This window comes from Pseudopodoces humilis, chromosome 1 (genome assembly GCF_049639895.1).
Source record: "Pseudopodoces humilis isolate 2021_Gansu_Grassland_sample_001 chromosome 1, ASM4963989v1, whole genome shotgun sequence".
Taxonomy (NCBI): domain Eukaryota; kingdom Metazoa; phylum Chordata; class Aves; order Passeriformes; family Paridae; genus Pseudopodoces; species Pseudopodoces humilis.
The window spans coordinates 98,427,636-98,449,271 of NC_142200.1; the positions used below are offsets into that span (position 1 = coordinate 98,427,636).

A 21,636-nucleotide genomic window follows, 5' to 3' on the forward strand; every position below is an offset into this window, starting at 1 on the left:
ATTTTCTATATATTTAGAGCAAATTCTGGAGGATTCTTCTATAATTCTAAAAAGAGTACCATTAATAGCAGGTGTATTTAATATGTATAACAGCCTTAATGTGTTGGTAATGTTTTGTAGTATTATTGATATTTGGTATAGCTAATGCAGCTGATGAGACTCAAACTCTTATTTAAAATATTTCATTATTCTGAATGTTAAAATTAGGGCAGTGATGTTTTAAGGAAGGCAAAGACTAGCTTCATGTTAGTTTTTTTGGAGAATCACAGATTAGCAACCAAATTCAGCTTTTCTTACATTAGCTGGTCTGGATAAACAAGTATTTTCATTGATAAGGGTAATAAGGTATTAGCTAGTTACTGCATCAAAAGGCTGCCAATATTCTGTTCAGAATGAATATGTGTACATAAATAGTGACTCATTTTTGAGTATATTTTTTTGCCAATTGAAAAGTCTTCCTTTACATCCTTTGGATTTTGTTCTCCTTTCTATAACTGGGTACTCCAGCTCCATGAAAATAAATGCATTATTCAAGTGAGAGTTCTTTTATTAATGTCTGTATGTTCCTTTCAAATTAAAAATAATTAATAACCATGAAGAAGCAACTTAAGAGCCAAAGTAAGATCTAGATGGAGTTTGTTTAAAGGACTGCTATTAACTGCTACTTTTCAGTGTACAAAAACGTACAAATTATCAAACAGCATCGGGTTTTCTATGTGCTTTTGGAAGCCATGAAGTGTACAGTGCATTGACTGGGCAGTGCAATGCAGCTGATCTTCTGGACTCTCTTCACCTGTGCATGGGGCTCATCCTAACAGAAATGTAACTGGCTTCACAGACTGTGGATGAGGACTGACTATAAAATCTTCTCCCTAAGTCTCCCACCCAAATTCTTTACTGATGAGCAATTGAATATGTAGCAGTATGTGAATAACCAGGTTGTTTGTTTATTTATTCGGTGAGCAGGAAATTATGAGGATGGGAGCATGTTCAGCACCCAAAGAGCAGCTAATTCACTGTTGCTGAACAAAGGTGGTAGATGCCAAGCACAGCCAAACTAGGAGTTGCATCTGAAGCAGCAAGATGTTTGGCTGATGAACTGTAGAGACAGGAAAGAAATCTCATGTTCAGACACTTTCATCTTACTGCAAACTAAAACTGAGCAGTCAGTCCATCTGTGCCAAATACCAACTGCACAGTCTAAAACCATTTCTTCCCTATTGTTTAACTTTGTTTTGAATCTCTCCACAAGTAAAATAAACTAGAAGAAGGGATATAGGCAGATTGCCTCAAACTGACCTGTAGTCAGCTTAAATATAATATAAAAGAAAACAGCTATAGATACTATGATATGTTTTGAAATGCACATAACTAAATGCAGTGTTATTAATTATGCATGGCATATGATAAAAATCATGGAAGATTCTTAAAGATGGCAAAATATTGCTACTGTGAGTCAACTCTAGGCAAATATTGGGTACCTTGGTGGTGGTACATACCTTCAGGAATAGCTTGTTATATGACAGATCACCAAATTAAAGTTCTCCCTGCTCTCCTATAATTTCTGGTGTGGAGGTAGTTGCATAGTTTAGAGAAACACTGATCCTTCATCTAAAGAAAGAGCACCTCTATCTTCTGCTCACACAGTGATGTTACAGTACCTAGCACAGCATCTCCTCACCAACCTGTGCTCAAGATTGTTTCTGGACCACAGCTATTAAAGCAATGCCCCTTGTGACTCAGACAAAGCTTTTTAGTCCATTTTATTCTTCTGCGCCTGGCGAAGAATACCACATTCAACATGGTACTGCATTTGTGTGCCCACTGGTGAGGAGAGGCATTCAGTCCCTACTTCAGGGACTGGGAGCATTGCAGCCATGTGTTTTGTTCTGCTTTGTATTCTCCCCCATGTTTTTTATCCGGTTACTGCTATTTTTAATTTTTCATGTCTAGGGAAAAGCAGAAGTTCAAGGCTGTATTGAGAAAAACAGGGTCTGTTAACAAGGTTGAAGCTCAAGTCACTGCTCCAGCAGAGAATTTGTGTGCAGCAAGGTAGAACTGCCATTTTTGCACCTGGTTCTTGTAGTTGCTGTTGTAGTTTTATTGATTGTAAAGAGAAGAAGTGGATTGCACTGCTTTTTTTTTCCCTTTCTCCTTACATTGTATATGTTGCTGTTTTCTGAGTCATTCCATGGCCTCTTCTCACTGCTGTTCAACTAACTTCTTTGGCTGGAATTCATACACAAAGAACAGAATTTACAGGTGCTTGACTCTTAGAGTTCTTAGAATACAGAGTTTCAGGTCTTTTTCTTTCAGAAAAGACTGGAAGTGAAGATTGATAGAAACATGGTTACAATGAGCATCTGAGACACGAAAGCTAACACTCATACAAAGTCACCTGCTGGACACTGTAGCCTGAGGCTGGGAGAATGTGACATTTTCCTATGCCATTCCCAGGACACTTTCACAAACTCAGCCTACAGACCAACCTTTTAAACCACAAACATTTTGATCTGCTATTTGATTGTGTTATTAATAAAAAAAAAACAAAACAAAAAACACACACGTGTACAAAATACCCAGTACATTTCACTTATAGTTATTTCACTTTTAGTTATGCTTCCCAATCTTCAAAGAACAATTCCAGAAGCTACAACTGGATACATATTTCTTTGTCCAAAGATCCATTTAACATAAACAATTATAGAAGATGCAACTGCAGATCTATTATCTGAAAGAATGCAAAATCACTCTGAAACCACCAAGCAGTTCAACAAGCTCCTCTCCATGAGACTCTGCCCCAAAGCCTCACATAGGCTGTCAGGAGAAATGGCAGGATACCTGGTGGACTGGGACTCTCTGAACTGTAAGACAGGATTCTGCACAACCTTTTCCAAGGCTTCTGGGGCTGTATGTTGTTGCACTGCTTTCTCTACAAGTATTGCTACTTTGAGTATGTCAAACAGTCTGCATAAGTGCCATTGAAATTATGGTCCCCATCAATGATAGAGCATCTGAAAGAGTAAAGGAGAGAAAAGATAAGCTGCAGTTCCTCTCATTAAAGGTTGTATGTGCAGAGAATGCACAGATTTTCTCTTATGTCCATTATAAATCAAGGTCATTGTTCTCTGAGTCAGCAGATTGTTGTTTCAAAGTTAATTTCTATGTGTCATTCATCCATTCCCTGTCATATCCTTTCAGCTGTGAAATCTTACACTGGGTTCTGTTGGCCTTTAAATGATAATCTTTTCACTGTCAATTAGTTTCTTGCTAATGAGTCCTGAAGAATTTTTCCCACAAATTAGGAGGTTATCTTAAATTCTGGTCCACAGGAACATTGTTATAGGCTCAATATGGTTTGGAAATCCACTCTGTAGGAGTACCATGCCACTCAAATTCATGTTCTGTTCTATTCTTAGACAATCTGGGACTGGCTCTGCACTCCGTAATCAGAAAACTGCTTTTATCTGGCATAAAGACATAATTGTAAGATCCTACACTTGATCTGTGAGTCGTGTTTGCAGGAAAAAAAAAAAAAAGGCTGGTAAAATTTAAGAATTTACCGTATCTATATTACTTGTTTGACACACAGACTTTGGCATTCAAACAATTACAGTGTTGTCATGCTATGCTTAATTGCCTGTCTTTGAAGGAGAATCCCAAGACAAGTCATCCTGATTGATCCCCTGTGTCTTGACGACACCCTAACTCCAGTTAACATTTCAACCATTGGTACAATAGGATACCTAAGGTCCCATTTGAACTGAGAAAGCAAATGGCTTATTAAAGTCTAATTTCTCCAGCATGTTCTTGCCTTTGGGCATTTTAAATAGGTTAATGCAATTTTTACAATACACTCAGGGAACTTTATTCACTTTACAGTGTTGTCATAAACTAGAGGAAAATAGCCCCTACATTATCTTAAAATGGGAATTATTCTAAATATACTTATCCTGATACTTAGTCAAGCTCTCCACCTTAGAACTTTTCTTACTTTTCTTCTTTCTTTTTTTTTTCTTTTTTATTTCTTAAGATTTTAGTGGATTGTTCTGCATTTTAAAGTTTGGTAAGGAAAACAAAATGTCAGATTTATTTAATGCAGTGGATCATTTTTCAGGGAAGCTCCAGTACTCATCAAAATGTAGACACCACAGGCACCATATAACTTATGATGGCTTTATTCTTAATACTCCCTTTTTATTCTCTACATTCTTTAAAGTGCATTTAGTGCTCATGAATGATGCTGGATGTGACAACGCCAGAAAGTGAAGTCCTCTGTTTATCTGGACAATTGGTGCAGAGGACTATTGGCAATGAAAGTTTCTCCCCATAACCCCATCTGTGTTTTGCAGCTGTAACTTTGAGGGATCACCTTTAGGAACAAGGAGATGACTTGAAATGTATACTCTTTCCATTCTTAGCCTCTCTGCTGAAAGTGCAAATAAAGATGTCAATTGAAACCATTCAAGACCATAGTCTTTTTGATCTTCCTCATTAGATGTTTTGAGACCATCACTTATTAAATTACACAATTTATTACCTTGACTGCGTGGCAATTTTCTTCCAATGCAGACAGGCTCTCTGTGGATATCTGTGTGTGAATACGACTTCTATACATTCATACATCTTCTGTATGGTAGAAAACATGCAAAAGCACCATTAAAGTACAATGACTTTTGTTCCCTATATTGACCTAGGCTGAGTTTGAACCAGTGGTTTAGAAATAACATGCTCTGTATCCCATTACTAATCTCTTCAGCCACAAGTCCAACCCTTCAGGGATTTTTTTTTTCACAAAGAGGATGCTAACATATTTAACAGAACTCGCATTTCACTCTCAAAAAGAAAATCCGAGCATATGGAAAAACACGGGTATTTGGCTAACCTACCCCTCATTACCCAGGAGGGAGAGAATGTAAACATGGGCTTGCATTAGATTGTTCAGTGTGTGTATTCAATCTTTAGAAATCTGTTTCAAAGAAAAGAAAGGCATAAGCCTCATTAAAAGAGAAACAACAGGGTGGAAAAAAAAGCGAGCCATGTCAGCTCAAACTCAAGCCCAGATGCTTAAGTTAGTTACACTTTTCAGTTTAAGGCAATGCAAATCCATTCTCCATTACTGGGGAAGTGGAAAAAGGCATTAAGCCCTTGAAATGGCAAGAGTCAAATTCTGTGCTCAGTCAAATAGGAAAAGGTTTAATGTATGATTTTCTTCTTTTTAGTCCATTGTACATTGTATCAAGGCACTGAAGAACAACTGTGCAATTACGTAAATAGGAGGAGAGAAGCTAGAGTAGCACAATGGTTTGTAAGCTAAAATTTTTTTCTTATTCCTCCTACCCCTCCTTCCTCTTTACACAGAAACAAACATGCACAAAACATTAATAAAATAAATCAGACATTATGTGAAGCTTATCCACAAGAGCAGATTCTAGATGCAATTTGAATCCCTGAATATTAATTTGATCTTCTGCCAAGCACTGTAGAGGTCTTAAGAATCTGAGTTTACATTGTGAAGGAAAGGTGAAAAAGGAGTCCTAATTTTAAATTGTTTTCATTATATAAACATTTGTGAGCATACTTATCTTCCTTGCTTTTTGGAGAATCACGATTAAACATTAAAATGTATGTTTTAACATAAAGCATAACCAGGGATATTCACCTACTTATGTCACAATATGTTAGTCAGGAGCATCAGACAATTGCTACTATTTTCTGTTAATCAGGCTTGGGAAATAAAGCCTCTTCAGTTTGCCCACTATGACAAAGCTTCAGTCATCCCCCTGTCATGGATCAGACTGCTTCTTTCAGCATGGCTGCCTCAGAGGTGAATTTTCCCCATTGTAACACTCTACTTGGCAGAAGGGCATTTTCATTTCATTTCAGTTTCCTGTGCAGGTAACCAGCAGAGGAATAGAATATGAAATGACATATTTTGTGTGAATATTGTGAATGCATGGCAACACTATGCCTAAGGTACCCCCCAAAGAAAATCAAGGAGGAGTATGTACCTTAGGTCATAACTTTCTCTAATCCACAAAGTAGCCTGAGATCTGTGACAAGTATTGCAGTAGATGACCTGGGAGATCAGAAAGTTTGCTTTCACTGCCTCTTGACCATTTATTTGCACCACTTAACTCCATGCCTTGTATTCTAATGTAAATGCTTTGACACTATAAGTATAATCTGCTTAAAGTAGGATCATAAACCGTGGGGTGATCTCATGGAAAGAGATGCCTGTTGAACCATAGGTTTTAAAACCCCTCACGCCATTGTTTCTTCATAGATATTAGTTATATTTGCCATCTTCTTGGATACCTGGTATATATTCAACATGTATTTTTTTAGGGAGAGTTGAAATGTCATCTTTTGTGGAATTTCCTCAGTTTTTCATAGCTGGCATACATTTTTAGTTGTGTCTCTCTTTTAAAGTGATGTACTTTATGTTGACCTTTTTAACTATAGAGAGAACTTTCTGCAATTCTTTGCAAGCCTTTTTAATTCTTGAATGCAATTGTGAAAGTAGCACTTTTCACTAAAATATGTCAAAGTTTTACCCAGCTGTTAGCCAGTAAGTCATAAAAAAGATTCCTGTGAGGTAGGCAGTGCATGTTATCTTTTATACATGCAGACATAGCACTGTTGTACCACCTGAAATTCCATCAGGCTCTGAGCTCTGCAGAAAGTGACAAATGCTAGACAGGTATACGATTTATAATGGATGAGCTATGCAAGCAAGCTCTGGGAGTTGGATTGGATTTGATTGCAAACAATAATATGACACAACCCCTGCTGTGGACGTTACACACATTGTGAGAGGCAGTACAACCTGGCAGCACGAGCATCAGACTGCAGGCATGATCCTGAGCCCTAAACCCACCTTCACGGTACACCTACTCTGTGGTTTTCAGAACACCTTGTCTGATCTAACAGTCCTTCTTCCAATTCCCTATCTGTTTGTTTAGCAACAGCCTGTTAAACAATCATACCTCTCTAAGACACTTCAATGCAATTTATAGCTCAGCATGATGATGGGCTTCAGAGGGGCTTTTTAAAGGAATTACTTGAAAACACAAGTTACTTGAATAATTTTCTGCAGTTGCTAGCAATAAACTCAGAAAATTTTCCATGAAGTAACTACTCTCCATTAATCAGATTATCCTTCAGGGAATGTCTTCTACCCCAGGAAAAAATGTTTTCATTTCCAGTACAGAAGTGAATGGTAGACATATCAATCTTCCTGAATTCACCAACATTTAAGTAGTACTGAGACACTGAGCAGTACTGAAAGCAAAGCTTTTCTAGTCCTAGAGAAGGTTTTGTCTCCTCCTGTCCAATTGTGTACATACAACATAAAACAGTCCCTCATTCCTCCCCATGAGCCATGTGGATTAGAAGTTATGCTTCTGTGGGATGTCATTTAATTAATTTCTATATTGGAGTCTGTGGATGCAGTAAGGGTCAGTTTGAAGTCTTGGTTCTGGTTATCAGTGGATCATGCAGTCTGCTAAGCTATCACAGGTAAAGAAATGGCCTACACTATAGAAGGAGCTGGTCTAGATTTCTTTTTTCCTCATGGGAATGGTACGGGTCTTTCTGCCTCTATGTACATCCCTACAGATAGAATTGGTGAATGGTTTTCCTTGCCATCTGAGATGATTCATGCTATGAATCATTAATTCATCTGTGCAGTTGCTTTCTTGTATACACACCTTCTTTGTTCTCATATGCCTTGGATTTTATTGCCACTCACTACCCTGTTGACTTCGTGGCATTTAGGTACAAATTCTCATTAGGGAACTGGTGGGACTGTTCCCTTACTTCTCTAGGGTGATATTCTTGTGCATGAGATACTATGTATGTTCTTAATTTGACTGTTACTCTGCTTTGTGTTGAAACACAAAATTTCTTTGAGTAACTTTCTTGATAGAAACATATTGGTGTTATCAGTCCTCCTTTGTGTTATTAGGATTCTTTGTTGAAGTCACATACACGTGGGTATAATTCTTGTTAAGGCATATTTCTAGTTTGATTCCTGCATCTGTTGAAAGAAAATTTAGAGCAGCTATGAGCATGGGAATGGAGAGCCAACAGCTCTTCTTATCAAGTCTTATACTTTTCCGTCTTACATCCTTTTCTGGCTTACCCTTTCTGCCTCATCTTTCTCCGTTTTCTTTTCTTTTTCTTTTTCTTATTCCAGTTTATGGCTCATTGATTTCATAAGTCGCACCAAGACCTGAGGTTCAGCCTCAAGGCATAGACATCTAGAAAGCTGAAATAGGGACGTCAGCATGAAAAGAAAGTGGAGATGACTTGGCTTTATCTGCCAGTCCACAAATAACTTGGTCAACAGAGTTTCTGGCCATTAAATCTGAGTGCCATTTTAAAAATAACAAATTTAATTCATTCCCAGTTTACTTTTGTTTTTGTGGATAGAAATTATAATACAGGGTGGTGCTGGCAAAGCAGTATACAGAGTGGAAAATATCATAATGACCTTGCAAGCTGTTTCCCTTGGGATCTTATAGCTAACTAATTCAATTCTTAAGATGTTGATTAACATGGGTATGGCTGGAGACCGAGGTGACTTATTCTGGACATAATCCCAGAAAGCATCAGTCTTCTGTGATGCTCTTGCTGCTGCTTAAATTTGTTCTTCTTTAGTGACATCCCTATGACACACTTCCTGTCTTCCTGAATTTAATGAATGTCCTAGTCAGTTTGAAAGTGTCTCTGGGAAATAAAGTTTGCTCCTCTGTGCCAGCAGGTTGATGTAAGCCATGCATTTCCAAACATCACGTTTGAAGCATATGCTAGTAAACACAACAGACCTTAACTATCAGGAGCAAGTGAGCAGTGCAAGTTGCAAGAAGGAATTTATAGCTTTTAGATGTGAATTATAAGGAGCAGTTCTTATTTCAGAGACACACACATTTTATTAGGTATTTTTTGCTCCCTAGACATTGCACAAGAAATTTCACAGCTGAATGTTTTATTTCCTGATACCTACTGCATAATGACACGACAAAGTTCTTTTCAGAGTATCCTTTATTTTATGACTATGGCTCTCTCCTCCTTTATATAAAAGCACTGGTTCATGTTATGAGATCTTGCTATACTTACAAGTACAGTGACAATCTGTTCCTCTCTTCTCTAGGCAGATAAAATTCCCATTTTCTTCACTGGTAATCTTGTCTGAGCAATGAATCCTGGTCAGCTCTGAGCCCCATCCTGTGGGGATCCTAGGGGCATCCCCTAGCCCTTTCAAAGTTTTGCTTTCATTGCCTCCAGGGAAGTCTGGCTCTTTATCACAGAATTATACAGGCAGAACCACAGGCTACTATTGATGGGGACAATTTCTTCCCACATCCTGAAATCTAGGGCCAGCTGTCCTCAGAAAGCAGTGTGCCCCTCAATGTAACAACCAGAATTTTATCCAGAATACCTTTAACATAGCAGGTATTACTGAAACTTGTATAATTCCCTTCCCTCTCTTCAATTCACAGCTACCTCATCCCTGAACTCCCAGCTTCAACAACTTCAGCATCTTCAGCAGCTCCAGCATCATCAACAGCAGCAGCAGCAGCAAAGCCAGCAGCAGCAGCAGCAAGCTCAGCAGGCACAGACTCCACAGCCAACCCAGCAGACTCAGCAATCACAGCCACAGCCATCAGCACCACCACAGCAGACTCAAACACAGTCCCAGAGCCAGAGCCAACCACCTCCAGCCTCACAGTCCTCCAGCTCCCCTCAGAAACCCAGCCAGTCACCAGGGCATGGCCTTCCATCTCCTCTTACTTCACCAAATCCACTGCAGGTAGGACGCTACATACAAACCCCTAAAGGTCAGCATGTGCATTCTTTCACTGCAAGGGGAAACCAAGTGAAGGTTTTGCCTTCTGAACACACAGGCTGAGAAATTCCACCTTGTATTACTCAATCCTTATGGGCATTCAGCTTAAAACATCTAAAAGGCCTGATAAACCATAAAAGCATACCTAATGATGGTTCTAGGATGCTGCTTCCTGAAGAGTAAAGGTCTTTTGCTTTTAAAGTCAATATTGTAAAACCCATAGAAAACTCTCTAATTTTTTTCCACAGATTCATCATGTGACATTCACAAATGGCAATTGCCCAGCAGTCACCCTTTATCATAACTTAAGAGGATAACTATATTAACATTTCATTAGGAGATGATCCTGACTGTCAGCTTCTGTTGATAGACATGTGCAAGGGATGGATGTGTTACCTCTCCTCTTGAAATCACAGTCCTAATTTTTATCCTGCTAATAATATAATTCTGCTAAGGCTCTTAGTATAGAATCCAAAACTAAGGATGCTAGTTAATGTCATTCATAGATGCTCACTCCAATTACATGGTTATTTTTTAATGGACCAACAGCTACCTCATCCATACTGATGCTCAGCCCTGCCCATCTTAGAAGTCCTGGGCAGAAATCAGGAAGCTCTGGTCCAGTGGTCCTATGTTCTTAGAGTTGGGTGTTCTTGCACTACATGTGTCGTGCTACATTCACATTGTGCAAGAACAGCTTTGACTGTACCCATAGGTAGTGCGATTCCAAACACGAGGGTAGGCTGTGAAGTGACTGGAGTCTCATTCTCCATTCACTCATAGGCAGTGAAACTGAACTTAGAAACCAGAAAAGTCTCTCTCAACTTCAGTCTCTAAATTTTGAGACACCACTTAGAATGTTTTACCCACACTGATGGATTTGGATCCATTTCATGCAGAAATAAAACTGTATTAGCTTAATAATTAAACAATCCTTTTTTAGACAATTAAGGGAATTGGTTTATAAGAAGCTTTTCTTGCATGTGGTCAGTTAAACCTGCATTAATCTGAGCTTCAACTAAATTGCATCAAATCTGATTTTTTAAATGGTTTAGATAATAGATTTAAAAATCTGCAAGAGATGTGTCCTTGCTTGCTGAACTTTTTCTTAGAGTGGAAAATAATGTTTCCAAAGCTTCCCTGTATTGTCTTAAGGACTACATATGCATCACTTAATGCCCAATCTATCATGCTTTGGGTGCTTTGGGGCTTTTTTGTATGCAGATTATTGACATACAGAGACACAGATATTTTCAGGGGAGCTTCTGCTATATTTTATTGTTTTGGTACAGCTGTAATATATGCACACTAACTGTATATATTTTCCTAAAACTGCCTGCTAAATATTGTGCTTCAAAAGTCATTAAGTTCTACAAACAAAGGAAATGCACACATAAAAATTAGAGTTGGAGTAGGGAAGAAGTGGGGTTATCTCAGACAACATAGCTCAAGAGGGTTGTACTAACACTGGACCTGAGGTCTTAACTCTTGTTAAGCCTTTGGTCCCAAAGTAAATCAGATGAATGTGAGTAGTTCCAGTCTCGTCTGTGATCTACAGGTGCTTTCAACTGTTAGTTTCCCTAATTTTCAAAAGTAAAATAAAAGTAAGTAAAGCCTTTCCTGGTAGGTGCCAATGACAGTACTTCTACACAGATACCTTGGCATACCTCTCTCTTTAGCATCCTTATGCTCACAACTACCCATCTGAAGGCAGTCTGGATGTGGCAGACTCAACAGAAGTGACAGAAGGGAGCCAAGTGCTCTGAGGTGTTTTTAGTTCAAACACTATCCCTTGAGCGTTTTAGGAACTGGGATTACATTCAATGAAATACACCAGTATGAGAGGGCTGGCATTTCCCCTGGGCTGAGCTCAGCCAGTTGCATGACTGGGATACTTTCAGAACAGTAGTGAAGGAATTAGAAGCGTTAGAAGTGTTAGAAGGTGTTAGAAGTGTTAGAAGGTGTTAGCTCTGGCTCAGCACTAAAAACTTGCTAATAAATTGTGGGATAAGTAGTTTTAATGGTCTTTCCTCTCTGATCCCCACCATTTAAATTACCATGAAATCCCGAAGTTTGTTCACAGATAGAAATATGCTATGTACTGACAATCAGGAGAGAAGCCAGAACTGACCACACTACTTCAGCCCTTGCCTTAAGTGTTGTGTGTAGGATCATTACTTTGGCCTTCTAGCCATCTCTACAGCATTTCTACAGCAAGTGTAGTATTGCTCAAGCTTCCCTAAAAGTAATTAAATCTTGAAGCATGCTCTGTCATGTTACCAGGAATTCTGACACATTTATATACAAATAAATGACACGCAGATTTATTTCCAGAGGAAGTGATGTTGTATTTTGTATATGGTTGTCTGGGTACTTTTCTAAATCAGAGCAGTGGTAAGATCTCCTCCATGAAACTTGTCTTTCCATTCTAAATCCCACAGAGAAAGGCTGCTTTACCCTTGTACATCCATCCTGAGGGTTGGATGTGAAATTATTTCCTTTCACGCAGGCAGTTTAAAAAAAAAAAACAAACAAGAAAAGATGGGAGCACATGTTTGGCAGAAGTTCCTCATAATAGCAGCTTAGAATGTGGATTTTTTAGATGTCCAATGTTCCAACTTAAAAATCAACCTAAAACAAAAGTCAGAGGTATTATGTCCTCTAGGGTAATGTTCTTTATGAACTAGAGTGAAATGGATTTTGTTTGAAGAATATTAAGGGAATAAAGAACAACTAAGTTAAAGTTTGACAGCTAAAATTTTATTTCTGAATTCTTGACTTTTTTCATGTGGGCTTTATCCTCTTACATTATTCAGGATCTGTCTGAAAGATATTAGTTTAAAAAAACACAACCTCAAAAAATTGTCACGGAAAGTCAGTAATTCAGGAGGATGATTGTGTTTGTTTCAAAAAACTGAAGGATAACAGCAATTACATCTCAAAATGTACAGATGCTGTCATGTCCTTCAGAAGGCAAATTAAATGAAAGTCACTTGCTTAGGTATACCTGGGTGAGGTACTTTGCTAGCTGATCAGAAATTAATAATGCCGGTGCAGTATACACCAGCTAAAAGTCTCAGAATTATTCTTGTCAGATTATTCTGTAATACTCTGCTTTAATTTTATCACTATTCTTTATATGATTCAGTGGGCTGGATTGTAGTTACAAAACTACTTTTTATGGGATCTTTTAATGATTGTGTAGAAAGACGTAAAACCTCCCTTTTGGTTCCAGGATATGAATTTTTTGCTAACATTAATGAAGATGCTCCAGATTTACACTGGTAAAAGCCAAACACTGCAGAACCAAGGTCACTGTTGATTTGCAAGAGACAGCAACCAGAGAAGAATTTTTAAAAGCTAAACTCTCAGGAAGTGGTGGGTCAGGCAAATGACAGAAGACTTTCATCCCTCCCTTCAAAAATGGTGAAATTCCTCATAAAGATAATCATAGTCTGATTTTTTTTTTCATTGTCTCAATTGACTAAAACAAAGGAATCCAGAGGTGAAAAACAACCTGTCTCATGTCACAAGTTGAGGACTTCAAAACCTTTACCTCTGGGAAAATATACTTGTCCAAATATCCTTTAGTTTAGTGTTATTATATGCAACACATATGGGTTTTTAAATGGTCAGCATGTTGCAACTTCAAAGGATAGTTACCACATCTTACAGAGTTTCCATGCAATTCAAATTTTCAAGTCGTAAGAACTTCATTATATGCAGTATAAAATCATATGAGCATGGTACTAAGTAGCTAATTATTCTGCTTGACTACCAGAATAAGGCACTTTCTACCAGCAAAATATATTTAGCTGGCTCCAAAAAAAAGGTTAGCTTCTGGTGCTGACACTCACTGTATATTTTAGAGATAGGGAGAAGATGAATGTACACATAGCCAGACCCGCAAAGGGAAAGCTACACTATAGGAATAGACGAATTGTCAATGATTTCTACTGTTGTTTGTGTGTGAATAGGAACAGACAAACAGGAAATCCCCCAGAGATTTTCTTACTGTAAAATTATTCTGACCGTTTTCAGAACTCTTTCCTGAAGAGTCTCTTTTGTCACAGAAGTCTACCTACAATAACTGCAGCTGATGGAAGATGATGAGTGGGAAAAAAAAATAACAATAAAAATAGGGAAGAAGGGAAGTGAGGAGATGACAACAGCACAAAAATCTTCCAAGCAAACTCTAGGATACCAAAACCAAAACCTCCTTCAGATTAAATTTTCATACTAATCTTAAATAATGTATTTGGATACTCAACACTTTTATAACAAAGAAACAAAGAAAAGCAGAAAGGCTGAAATACTCAGTTGTAAATGAGGGAGAATATGTACACACATGTCTGAGGCTCCAATAGTCACACGAAACAAACTGCCCCTTCCCTTTCCACCCAGCCTCATTCACTGGTTAGCTTCTCATTAAGGAAGAATCAGCTTTGAGGAAATCTCAGTGTTTTCTGAGACTTGGACATATTTACATATCTTTAAGATACAGAAGTCACAACCAAGTCTCTTTCAGCTTGATAAAGGCCAGATTTTCAAGGATTGTGCTTGGGGTCTGTCTTTATGATCATGTTAGCATCCAAGACTTGTTACATTTTTCTCATGTTTATTGAATCCTGAGATTAAGAAAACTTGGTTGAGATTATGACACCAGTAATCCCACTGAGTTTGGTGGGTTGCTTTGTTTTGCTAAAATTATCTGACCTCTTCTGCATAAGATACAGTGCAATGTATGACTGATTGAATCTGTTCCCAAGTTGCTTAGTAATCAATTTGACAAAGAAATATTTTATAAATGGTGAGTAAATGCACTGCTTTGGACACACATAAACGTGGTTATTACCCACTGCAAGTGCTGTTGTGATTCAAACACTTTGCTTTTGGTTTTGTGCTCTTTTTGCCACTGCAGTGGCTCCGTGAACCACACAGACATTACTGTTTACAAACTTGACCTTTGCTTGAGAAATTGTTGAGTTTGAGTTTCAGTGCCACCAGGGCCTCCTTTCTTCTTTTTCTCTTACCTCCTCTGGAACTTCCATGGTCATACTCATCCTTTCTGGGTCTTCCACCAGCTGGGCTGCTCTGGTAGGACAATATGGCAATTTATCCTGGCTGGACACTCGGGAGCCTCTGCACTATGCCGTACCCTGGCTCTGGTGCACAGTGCAGAGACATGCCAATGGTTTCCTGCTATGGCTAGCTTGTTTGAGGGCTGCTATTATTCATGTCTCCCTGGAGATTCATGGGTGTCATTTCCACAGAAAAGCTTGTTTCAGCTGTGTGTAAGACTCATGTCCATCCACACAGTGTGTATGAAGAATTCCAGTTCTTCTCGTTAACAGTCTTCCTTCTCCCAGTAGTTCATTGCTTTTTGGGGTCTTTAAGGCATTGGTACTTCCCCCTGTAAAGCTGTTTAGTACTGCATTTAAACAGAGCAGAGATGTCAAACAGTCTCAAACAGACTTTATAAGCACATCTCATTTCCTGAGGAAACCTCTCAAGTGGAGCACTGGCTGCCTGGTCCATCCAAATATACTCTGCTGCTGTTGCTATTTCGGAAGCACAAGGAAGACTGGTGTCTGACTCACATTTAAAGCAAAGGAAATTAATCTTTGAGCAAAACAACTGGCATTATTAACACCCAAGGGGCAGATGCTGAGGCTAATAACGGAAACCATTTGCTAGAGAATTCTCTGAAGGAGAGGAGAGTAGAGCTGTTTGCCCAGCAAACAGCTTGCTCTGGCTTCTGAAATGGGAGCATTTAATAAACTCCCTAAAGCAACTGAAGTATTTAATAAATGGGAAAATAAATAAATAAATAAATAAATAACATCCTCCCAGAACAAATTTGGAAAAGGATACATATCCCATAAGGTCTTCTATTTCCAAAGCCTCTCTAGGTAGAGGGTAGGACCCTTGGGGATCTTAAGGACAGAAAAAGTTGGCACAGCCCCTCAGATACTCATAAATCAATCTTTTCTGCTAGCATTAATTTATCTTAATTTATTTTTTCACTCATATGTCCAAAATATTTCAAAGAAAGTAGAGAATATTCTAAAGCATTACTTTATTTTCCCCTATTTTTCATATTCCCCATCTCTCTGTATTTAAAAAAATGCAAGTCATCACAGGTTTCTAGTTTTCCAGGAAAGTAATTTTCTACTTGGAAACAAGTGGACTGAGTGAACATTGAGAACCTGGTGGGTTTGGGTCTTATTGAATCTATGGAGTAAAATTTTGTAAGTGGTGTAGTCCTGATGTTATATCATTAAAGCTCATTGTGCAAAAAAGCACCTAAAAGAGGTTGCATAGCTCCTAGATACTGCTATGGAGAAAAAAAACCAAAAAACCCAGCACTCTTGACTGTGTTTTAAACTTTAAAATTAAGCCTTTTTTTGGCAGTGTTGCTGAGATCTATCAGACTGTCCACTTCTGGATTCTGTTTGTGGTTTTAGCAGATGCAGGTGTTTAAGAACAGTAATACTTTCTCCTTTTTATTGGTAGCCAGAACGTTTTGAGAGAGTAACTAAGCACAGGCCTGGAGATTATGAAATTTGCTTAAGTGTTAATGGGTTGATTGCTGAGTTACAGTCTGCCGTCTTTACTGGAAATTGATTGACTAGTGCTGCAGGTCTTCACACTTGATGCTCGGATTTGACTCGAAAATTCTGCCAAGTCTTTTACTCTGAAATTTATCTTAATTAGATCTGAAAGACCTGCCACAGCAGAATAGTCACACCGATTAAAATGAAAAACAGGAGAAATTACTGATCAAATTAATCATAATGTCGGGTTACAGCTGTAGGTCTGATGTAATTTGCCACTCCAGTGAGTTACATCGGCCCAGGCAGAGGAAAGAGAGCTGGTTTTACGCTGATCCGTAACACCAGGCAGCTTCAGGCGGCCCATCAGGATGCTTGTTCCTTTCATTCTCTTGGCTTATTCTGACCTTAGAGGTGCAACTAGAAACAATTTAGGCAAAAGAAAAAATATCCTTTTATCGAAGGGGTTAGACTGGAAACATGAGCTTTCCAAATCTTTCTTGTTCCATTTTTTGCCCTTCTCCACCAGCCTTCTACTTTTGTTAGAAGTAATTAACAATTATGTGAAAACTGGAAAACTAATAAATCAGAGGTTACAGCCTCAGACACAGTCAGAAAATGTGTCTAAACTCCTTGTGGGTTAGGACATGAGGAAATTAGGATCATTTAAACAAATGGGCATTTAGCAGCACATGTCCTTCTGTCATGGTTTGACACTGGCCAAACTCCAGGCACCCATGAAAGCCACTCACTCACCCTCCCTTGCCACAGCTGGACAGAGGAGAGAAAAAAAATTTCAACAAAGGGTTAATGAGTTTAGTTGAGCTGTGGACCAGGAGAAAATACTACATGGGAAAAACAGGTTCAGCTTCGAAGTACAAAGTGAATTTTAGTTACTAATAATGCCAGAGGTGGATAATGAGAACTAAAATAAGCCCTTTTTTACCCAGCCACTCCCTCCTTCCCACCGACAGCACAGGGAGACAGAAGGTGAGCGTTTTGCTCAATTCATCACCCAAAGTTTTGTTCTGATGCTCAGGGAGAGGAATTCTTCCCCTGCTACACTGTGGGGTCCCTTCCCATGGGAAATAGTTCTCAGTGAACTTCTCCAGTGTAGTTCCAATCTCACAAGCAGCAGTCCTCCCAAAACTGCTGCAGCATGAGTTCCTCCCATAGGCACACAGTCCTTCCAGCTGCAGTGTGGGTCACTCTTCCATGGGCTGCAGCCTTCCAAGGACAGGCTGCTCCAGCCTGGAAGCAGGGACCCCCTGCCTCCCTCCACCGGGTCTCCCACTGGATCACAGCCTCCTCCAGGCATCCACCTGCTCCAGCATGAGCACCTCCCCCATGGGCTGTGGGTGGATCTCTGCATCCCCCGTGGATCCCCATGGGCTGCAGGTACACAGCTGCTGCACCATGGTCATCACCATGGCCTGCAGGGGAATCTCAGGTCTGGTGCCTGGAGCAGCTCCTGCCCCTCCTTCTCCACTGACCTTGGTGTCTCCACGTTATTTCTCTCACATGTTCTCACCACCTTCTCTGGCTAGAAAAAACTGTGCCCCACTTTGTTTTGATTTTCTTCTAAAATATGTTATCACAGAGGCATTACCAACATCTCTAACTAGCCCAGTTTTGGCCATTGGTATGTCCATCTTCAGACCCATCAGAGATTGGCTCAGCCAGACATGGTGGAAGCTTCCAGCAGCTTCTCACAGAAGCCGCCTCTGGGGCCCCTTTGCTACCTTTGCTAGGTTTTTACCGGGCTGTGCAAAACCAACACACCTTTTAGCAAGTAGGAAATCAATAATGAGTCTTTATAAAGTTGTAGATACAATGCTCCTAAAAATTATTTTTAAATTTTATACTTATCATATATTCTACTATGTATTATAACTTTTGGTTTTTAATATACAAATTACCAATTGAATCCATGTTGATAGGAGATGGGTTGTGGGTCTTGAGGGGCCCCAGCATAATATTTTCATCTGGAGAACAAACCTTCTACAATTCTCCTAGTACTTGTTCCACCAGCAAGGTTTGAAAGATTTTTAGGACAGCTTGTCTTGTAGCACCACTGTAATTTTTGCTGCTGATTCAGGACAAAGTCAAGAAATAAAGAAGTTTGCCACCAGCTGAGAAAGGAAATGAAGTAAAGGAAAGAGAGCAAGAAAGGATAGATGGGCACTATGAGTCTCAGAAAAAAAATAAAAATTCTTATCTCTGAAATGCACACCATTTTTATTATGATAGTGTAATAACTTAGATTACTCATGAATTTTCTAAGTGGTTTTTCTTTCCAACAATGATGCAATTCTATAAGGTTGGTTTCTCCCTTGCCCAAAATTTCCTTTTAATTTTCTGGTTTAGGCCTGGTAAATTGAAATAACTAAGTATACCTTTTGTTTAAAATCAGTTTAATATGTTTATAAAAAATTATTATACTGAATTGCCTAAAAAATATTGTCTTAGCAAAATAAATTGAAAATATTTTAATTCATGGTGATGATTTCAAATCTGCTAGACTACTCCATAATTTTCAAATGCAAGGCTTTTTACTGAGACATTTCAATGCTCCATTTTTGCATCAGAAATTGCATGATAAATTAGGATAATTTCAAATAATTTCCCACAAGACAGGAACTTGACTTATGTTGGATAGCTTAGACATGAGCTAATATCCTGTTTGGAATCCAGCTGGAGAACCAGGTTAGGTTATATTTGTGAAAGAGACTGGAAGGCAAAGCTGAGCTTCCAGAAGACAAAACTTGTCATATGGAAGCAGTACCTCATGTATTGCTAGGATTATCATTTTACTAAAGGAATCATGATGGTGCATTCTGGTTCTTAAAGGCAATGATATTTTTTTAAAGTAGCAATCACCTCTGCAATGTCTTTGTATATTAATAAATATTTACATCCTTGTGAAAAGCATTGAGGAAGCACTCAGATTTGGGAGGATCCTAGTCTTTGAGCAAAAATACTGATACTACAAAGATAACCCTAAAATATAGGCCCAGCTACATTACAGAAGGGTGCTCTTTGCTAGAGATGGCAAGTAAATTGGTATCAAAAGATGATTTGGAATGAATGTGATAATAAGTGGTATAAAAATTGTTAGTTTTTAATGTGCTCATGATTTTTACCATATTAACTCTATAACTCTTCAGCGTTCTAGAGAGCCAAATCCAGCTGGAGTGCTGTCTTTGTCTCTTACTACTTTTGTCCCAGTTTGGGACAAGAGTCCACAATCCTTGTGGACTGATGGCTTCAGCTGGAACAGGACAGAAAATGGTACAGGGCAGATCTCTCTGCCTTTTCCCAGGAACTTGGGGATACCTCACGGAGTGACAAGTAGACCTGCCAGTGAGGATGCTCCATGGGCCATGGGGCAGGTGAGGACTAGGGCTGTAGTGGGATCAAGATATAGGAAGGGGCAAGTAGGGAGAAGTCAGTCTCATTCCCAGAATTCATCTGAGGGTGCAGTTTCCATCAAAGTAGAATTCCTCAAGGACAGGGCCTGATCTTAGGGAAGAAAAGGAAAATGTTGGGAGGAGGAGAAGGGAGAAAAAGAATGCCTTTATTAATCAAAGTGCTTTTATTCCTACTGGCATATTCTACTGGGAAAGATAAAGGGAAAAAAACCAGTATTGGTATTGTAAAAGACTGAAATTTTATCACTGATCACCATTCTGGAATAAGATGCTTTATGCATTTCCATCCTACCTCTGTGTCTGCAATTTTTTACTTTATAACAAGACCTAACTCCACTACAAGGGAAGAAGGCAGAAGGTTTCTCACAGCACTCAAATGAGACAGGAGCAAGCTCAACGTGCTACTGTGGAGGATTCCTGCTCTTCTCCCTCCCCAACTTTATAGAACTGCAGCTGCCTTGTTTGTGTTTTTTAGCTGTCTTCTGACTCTGAAACATGTTCTCCATGCAATCAAAATGTGTCTGACAGAATTTTCAGTTCATGTAAAACAAATATAAAAATAAACAGATCTTGAGAAAACCAAGCCATTCTAAAAATCCTTGATGTTTTCCCCATAGACGTTCAAAGACTATGTCTAGGGGGAAATCACTGGCACTTCAAATGTGAAAGCAGGTATAGAGATAACATATGTCAGTCCTGTAGACCCAAACTTGGAAGTCCATGCTCTCATGAGTGAAAACTACAGGAGAAGGAGAGAATTCTTTTACTGCCTTATTAAATCTGCATATTTAGCTCTAATCTCATTATCAAATTATGCCTTTTCTTACTGAATTCACTTCTGACAAATAATTTGCATCAGGAAGGAAAGTGGTATAGTAAATATGCTGTTGGAGTCAGGAGCACAAGACTGCAGTCCCAGGTCTGACACTGTCTGGGATGTCACTCTGCCTTTCTGTTCCTTTGTTGATTCTCCCACCATTGCTTGATCACCACTTTATACTGAAAACCTTTACAGTTTTTGGTATCATGCAATGAGGCCTTGATCTTGCATTGGGCTTCTAAGTACTGCTGCAACACACTAATACTACAAAAGCAAGGAATATTCAAAGGAGGAAACGCTTAGCGCCCGTCACTCGCTGAGAGTGGTGAATTCAGACTATTACTGTTCACTTCAGAGTACATAAAATTGGTATCCATTTTGTTTTCAAGTATATCGAATATTTTTAAGTTTCTGTCAGCTGCTCAGTGTGCTGTCAAATGCACTAATGAAAGGTTTTCCTAAAGTTAATTTTCCTGCTCGTAATACAATACCCAAATTTGCTTTAACACTTGAAAAAATCCATCCATACTAAAGAGAATCAGTTGCTTAATCCTAAAATTAAAGGTTATTGCATGCAAGAGAAAATAATTACATGCTCAAAGTATGGAAAAAAGAAAACTTTTTTAATATGTAGGTATTTGTATAATTAAAGACTAATCAAGCATGAAGGCTGCTGACTAAACCAGAAAATGAGATTGTTGGCAAGCAATATTGTAATGTAAATGCCATTTTTGTTTAAGTACTAAGGAGCTGGAGGAATGATATCCTGAACAGATTAAAAGCAAACAGCATTGATAATAAATATTTATCAGATTTCAAATGAAACACACAGAGATTTTTATATTTTACATGCAAAATATATTGGCATTGAAGTATTCAGTCACTTTTCAAAGGTTTGTTCACATCTTCACTTTAAAATGTTGATAACAAGCACTGACTAGTGATAGAAACAGCTTTAAAACTCAGTCTTAATCTGTA

General features: G+C 38.7%; 1 protein-coding gene across 3 annotated transcripts in view; it reads left to right on the top strand.

Moving 5' to 3' along the window:
- POU6F2 (POU class 6 homeobox 2) overlaps positions 1–21,636 on the top strand; it is a 308,170-nt gene that overhangs the window by 204,310 nt on the left and 82,224 nt on the right. For all 3 annotated transcript variants that reach the window (XM_088060556.1, XM_088060564.1, XM_088060566.1), the window contains one exon: positions 9,507–9,817. In XM_088060556.1, coding sequence (XP_087916682.1) covers positions 9,507–9,817 — 311 coding nt within the window. The remainder of the gene's footprint in view (positions 1–9,506; positions 9,818–21,636) is intronic.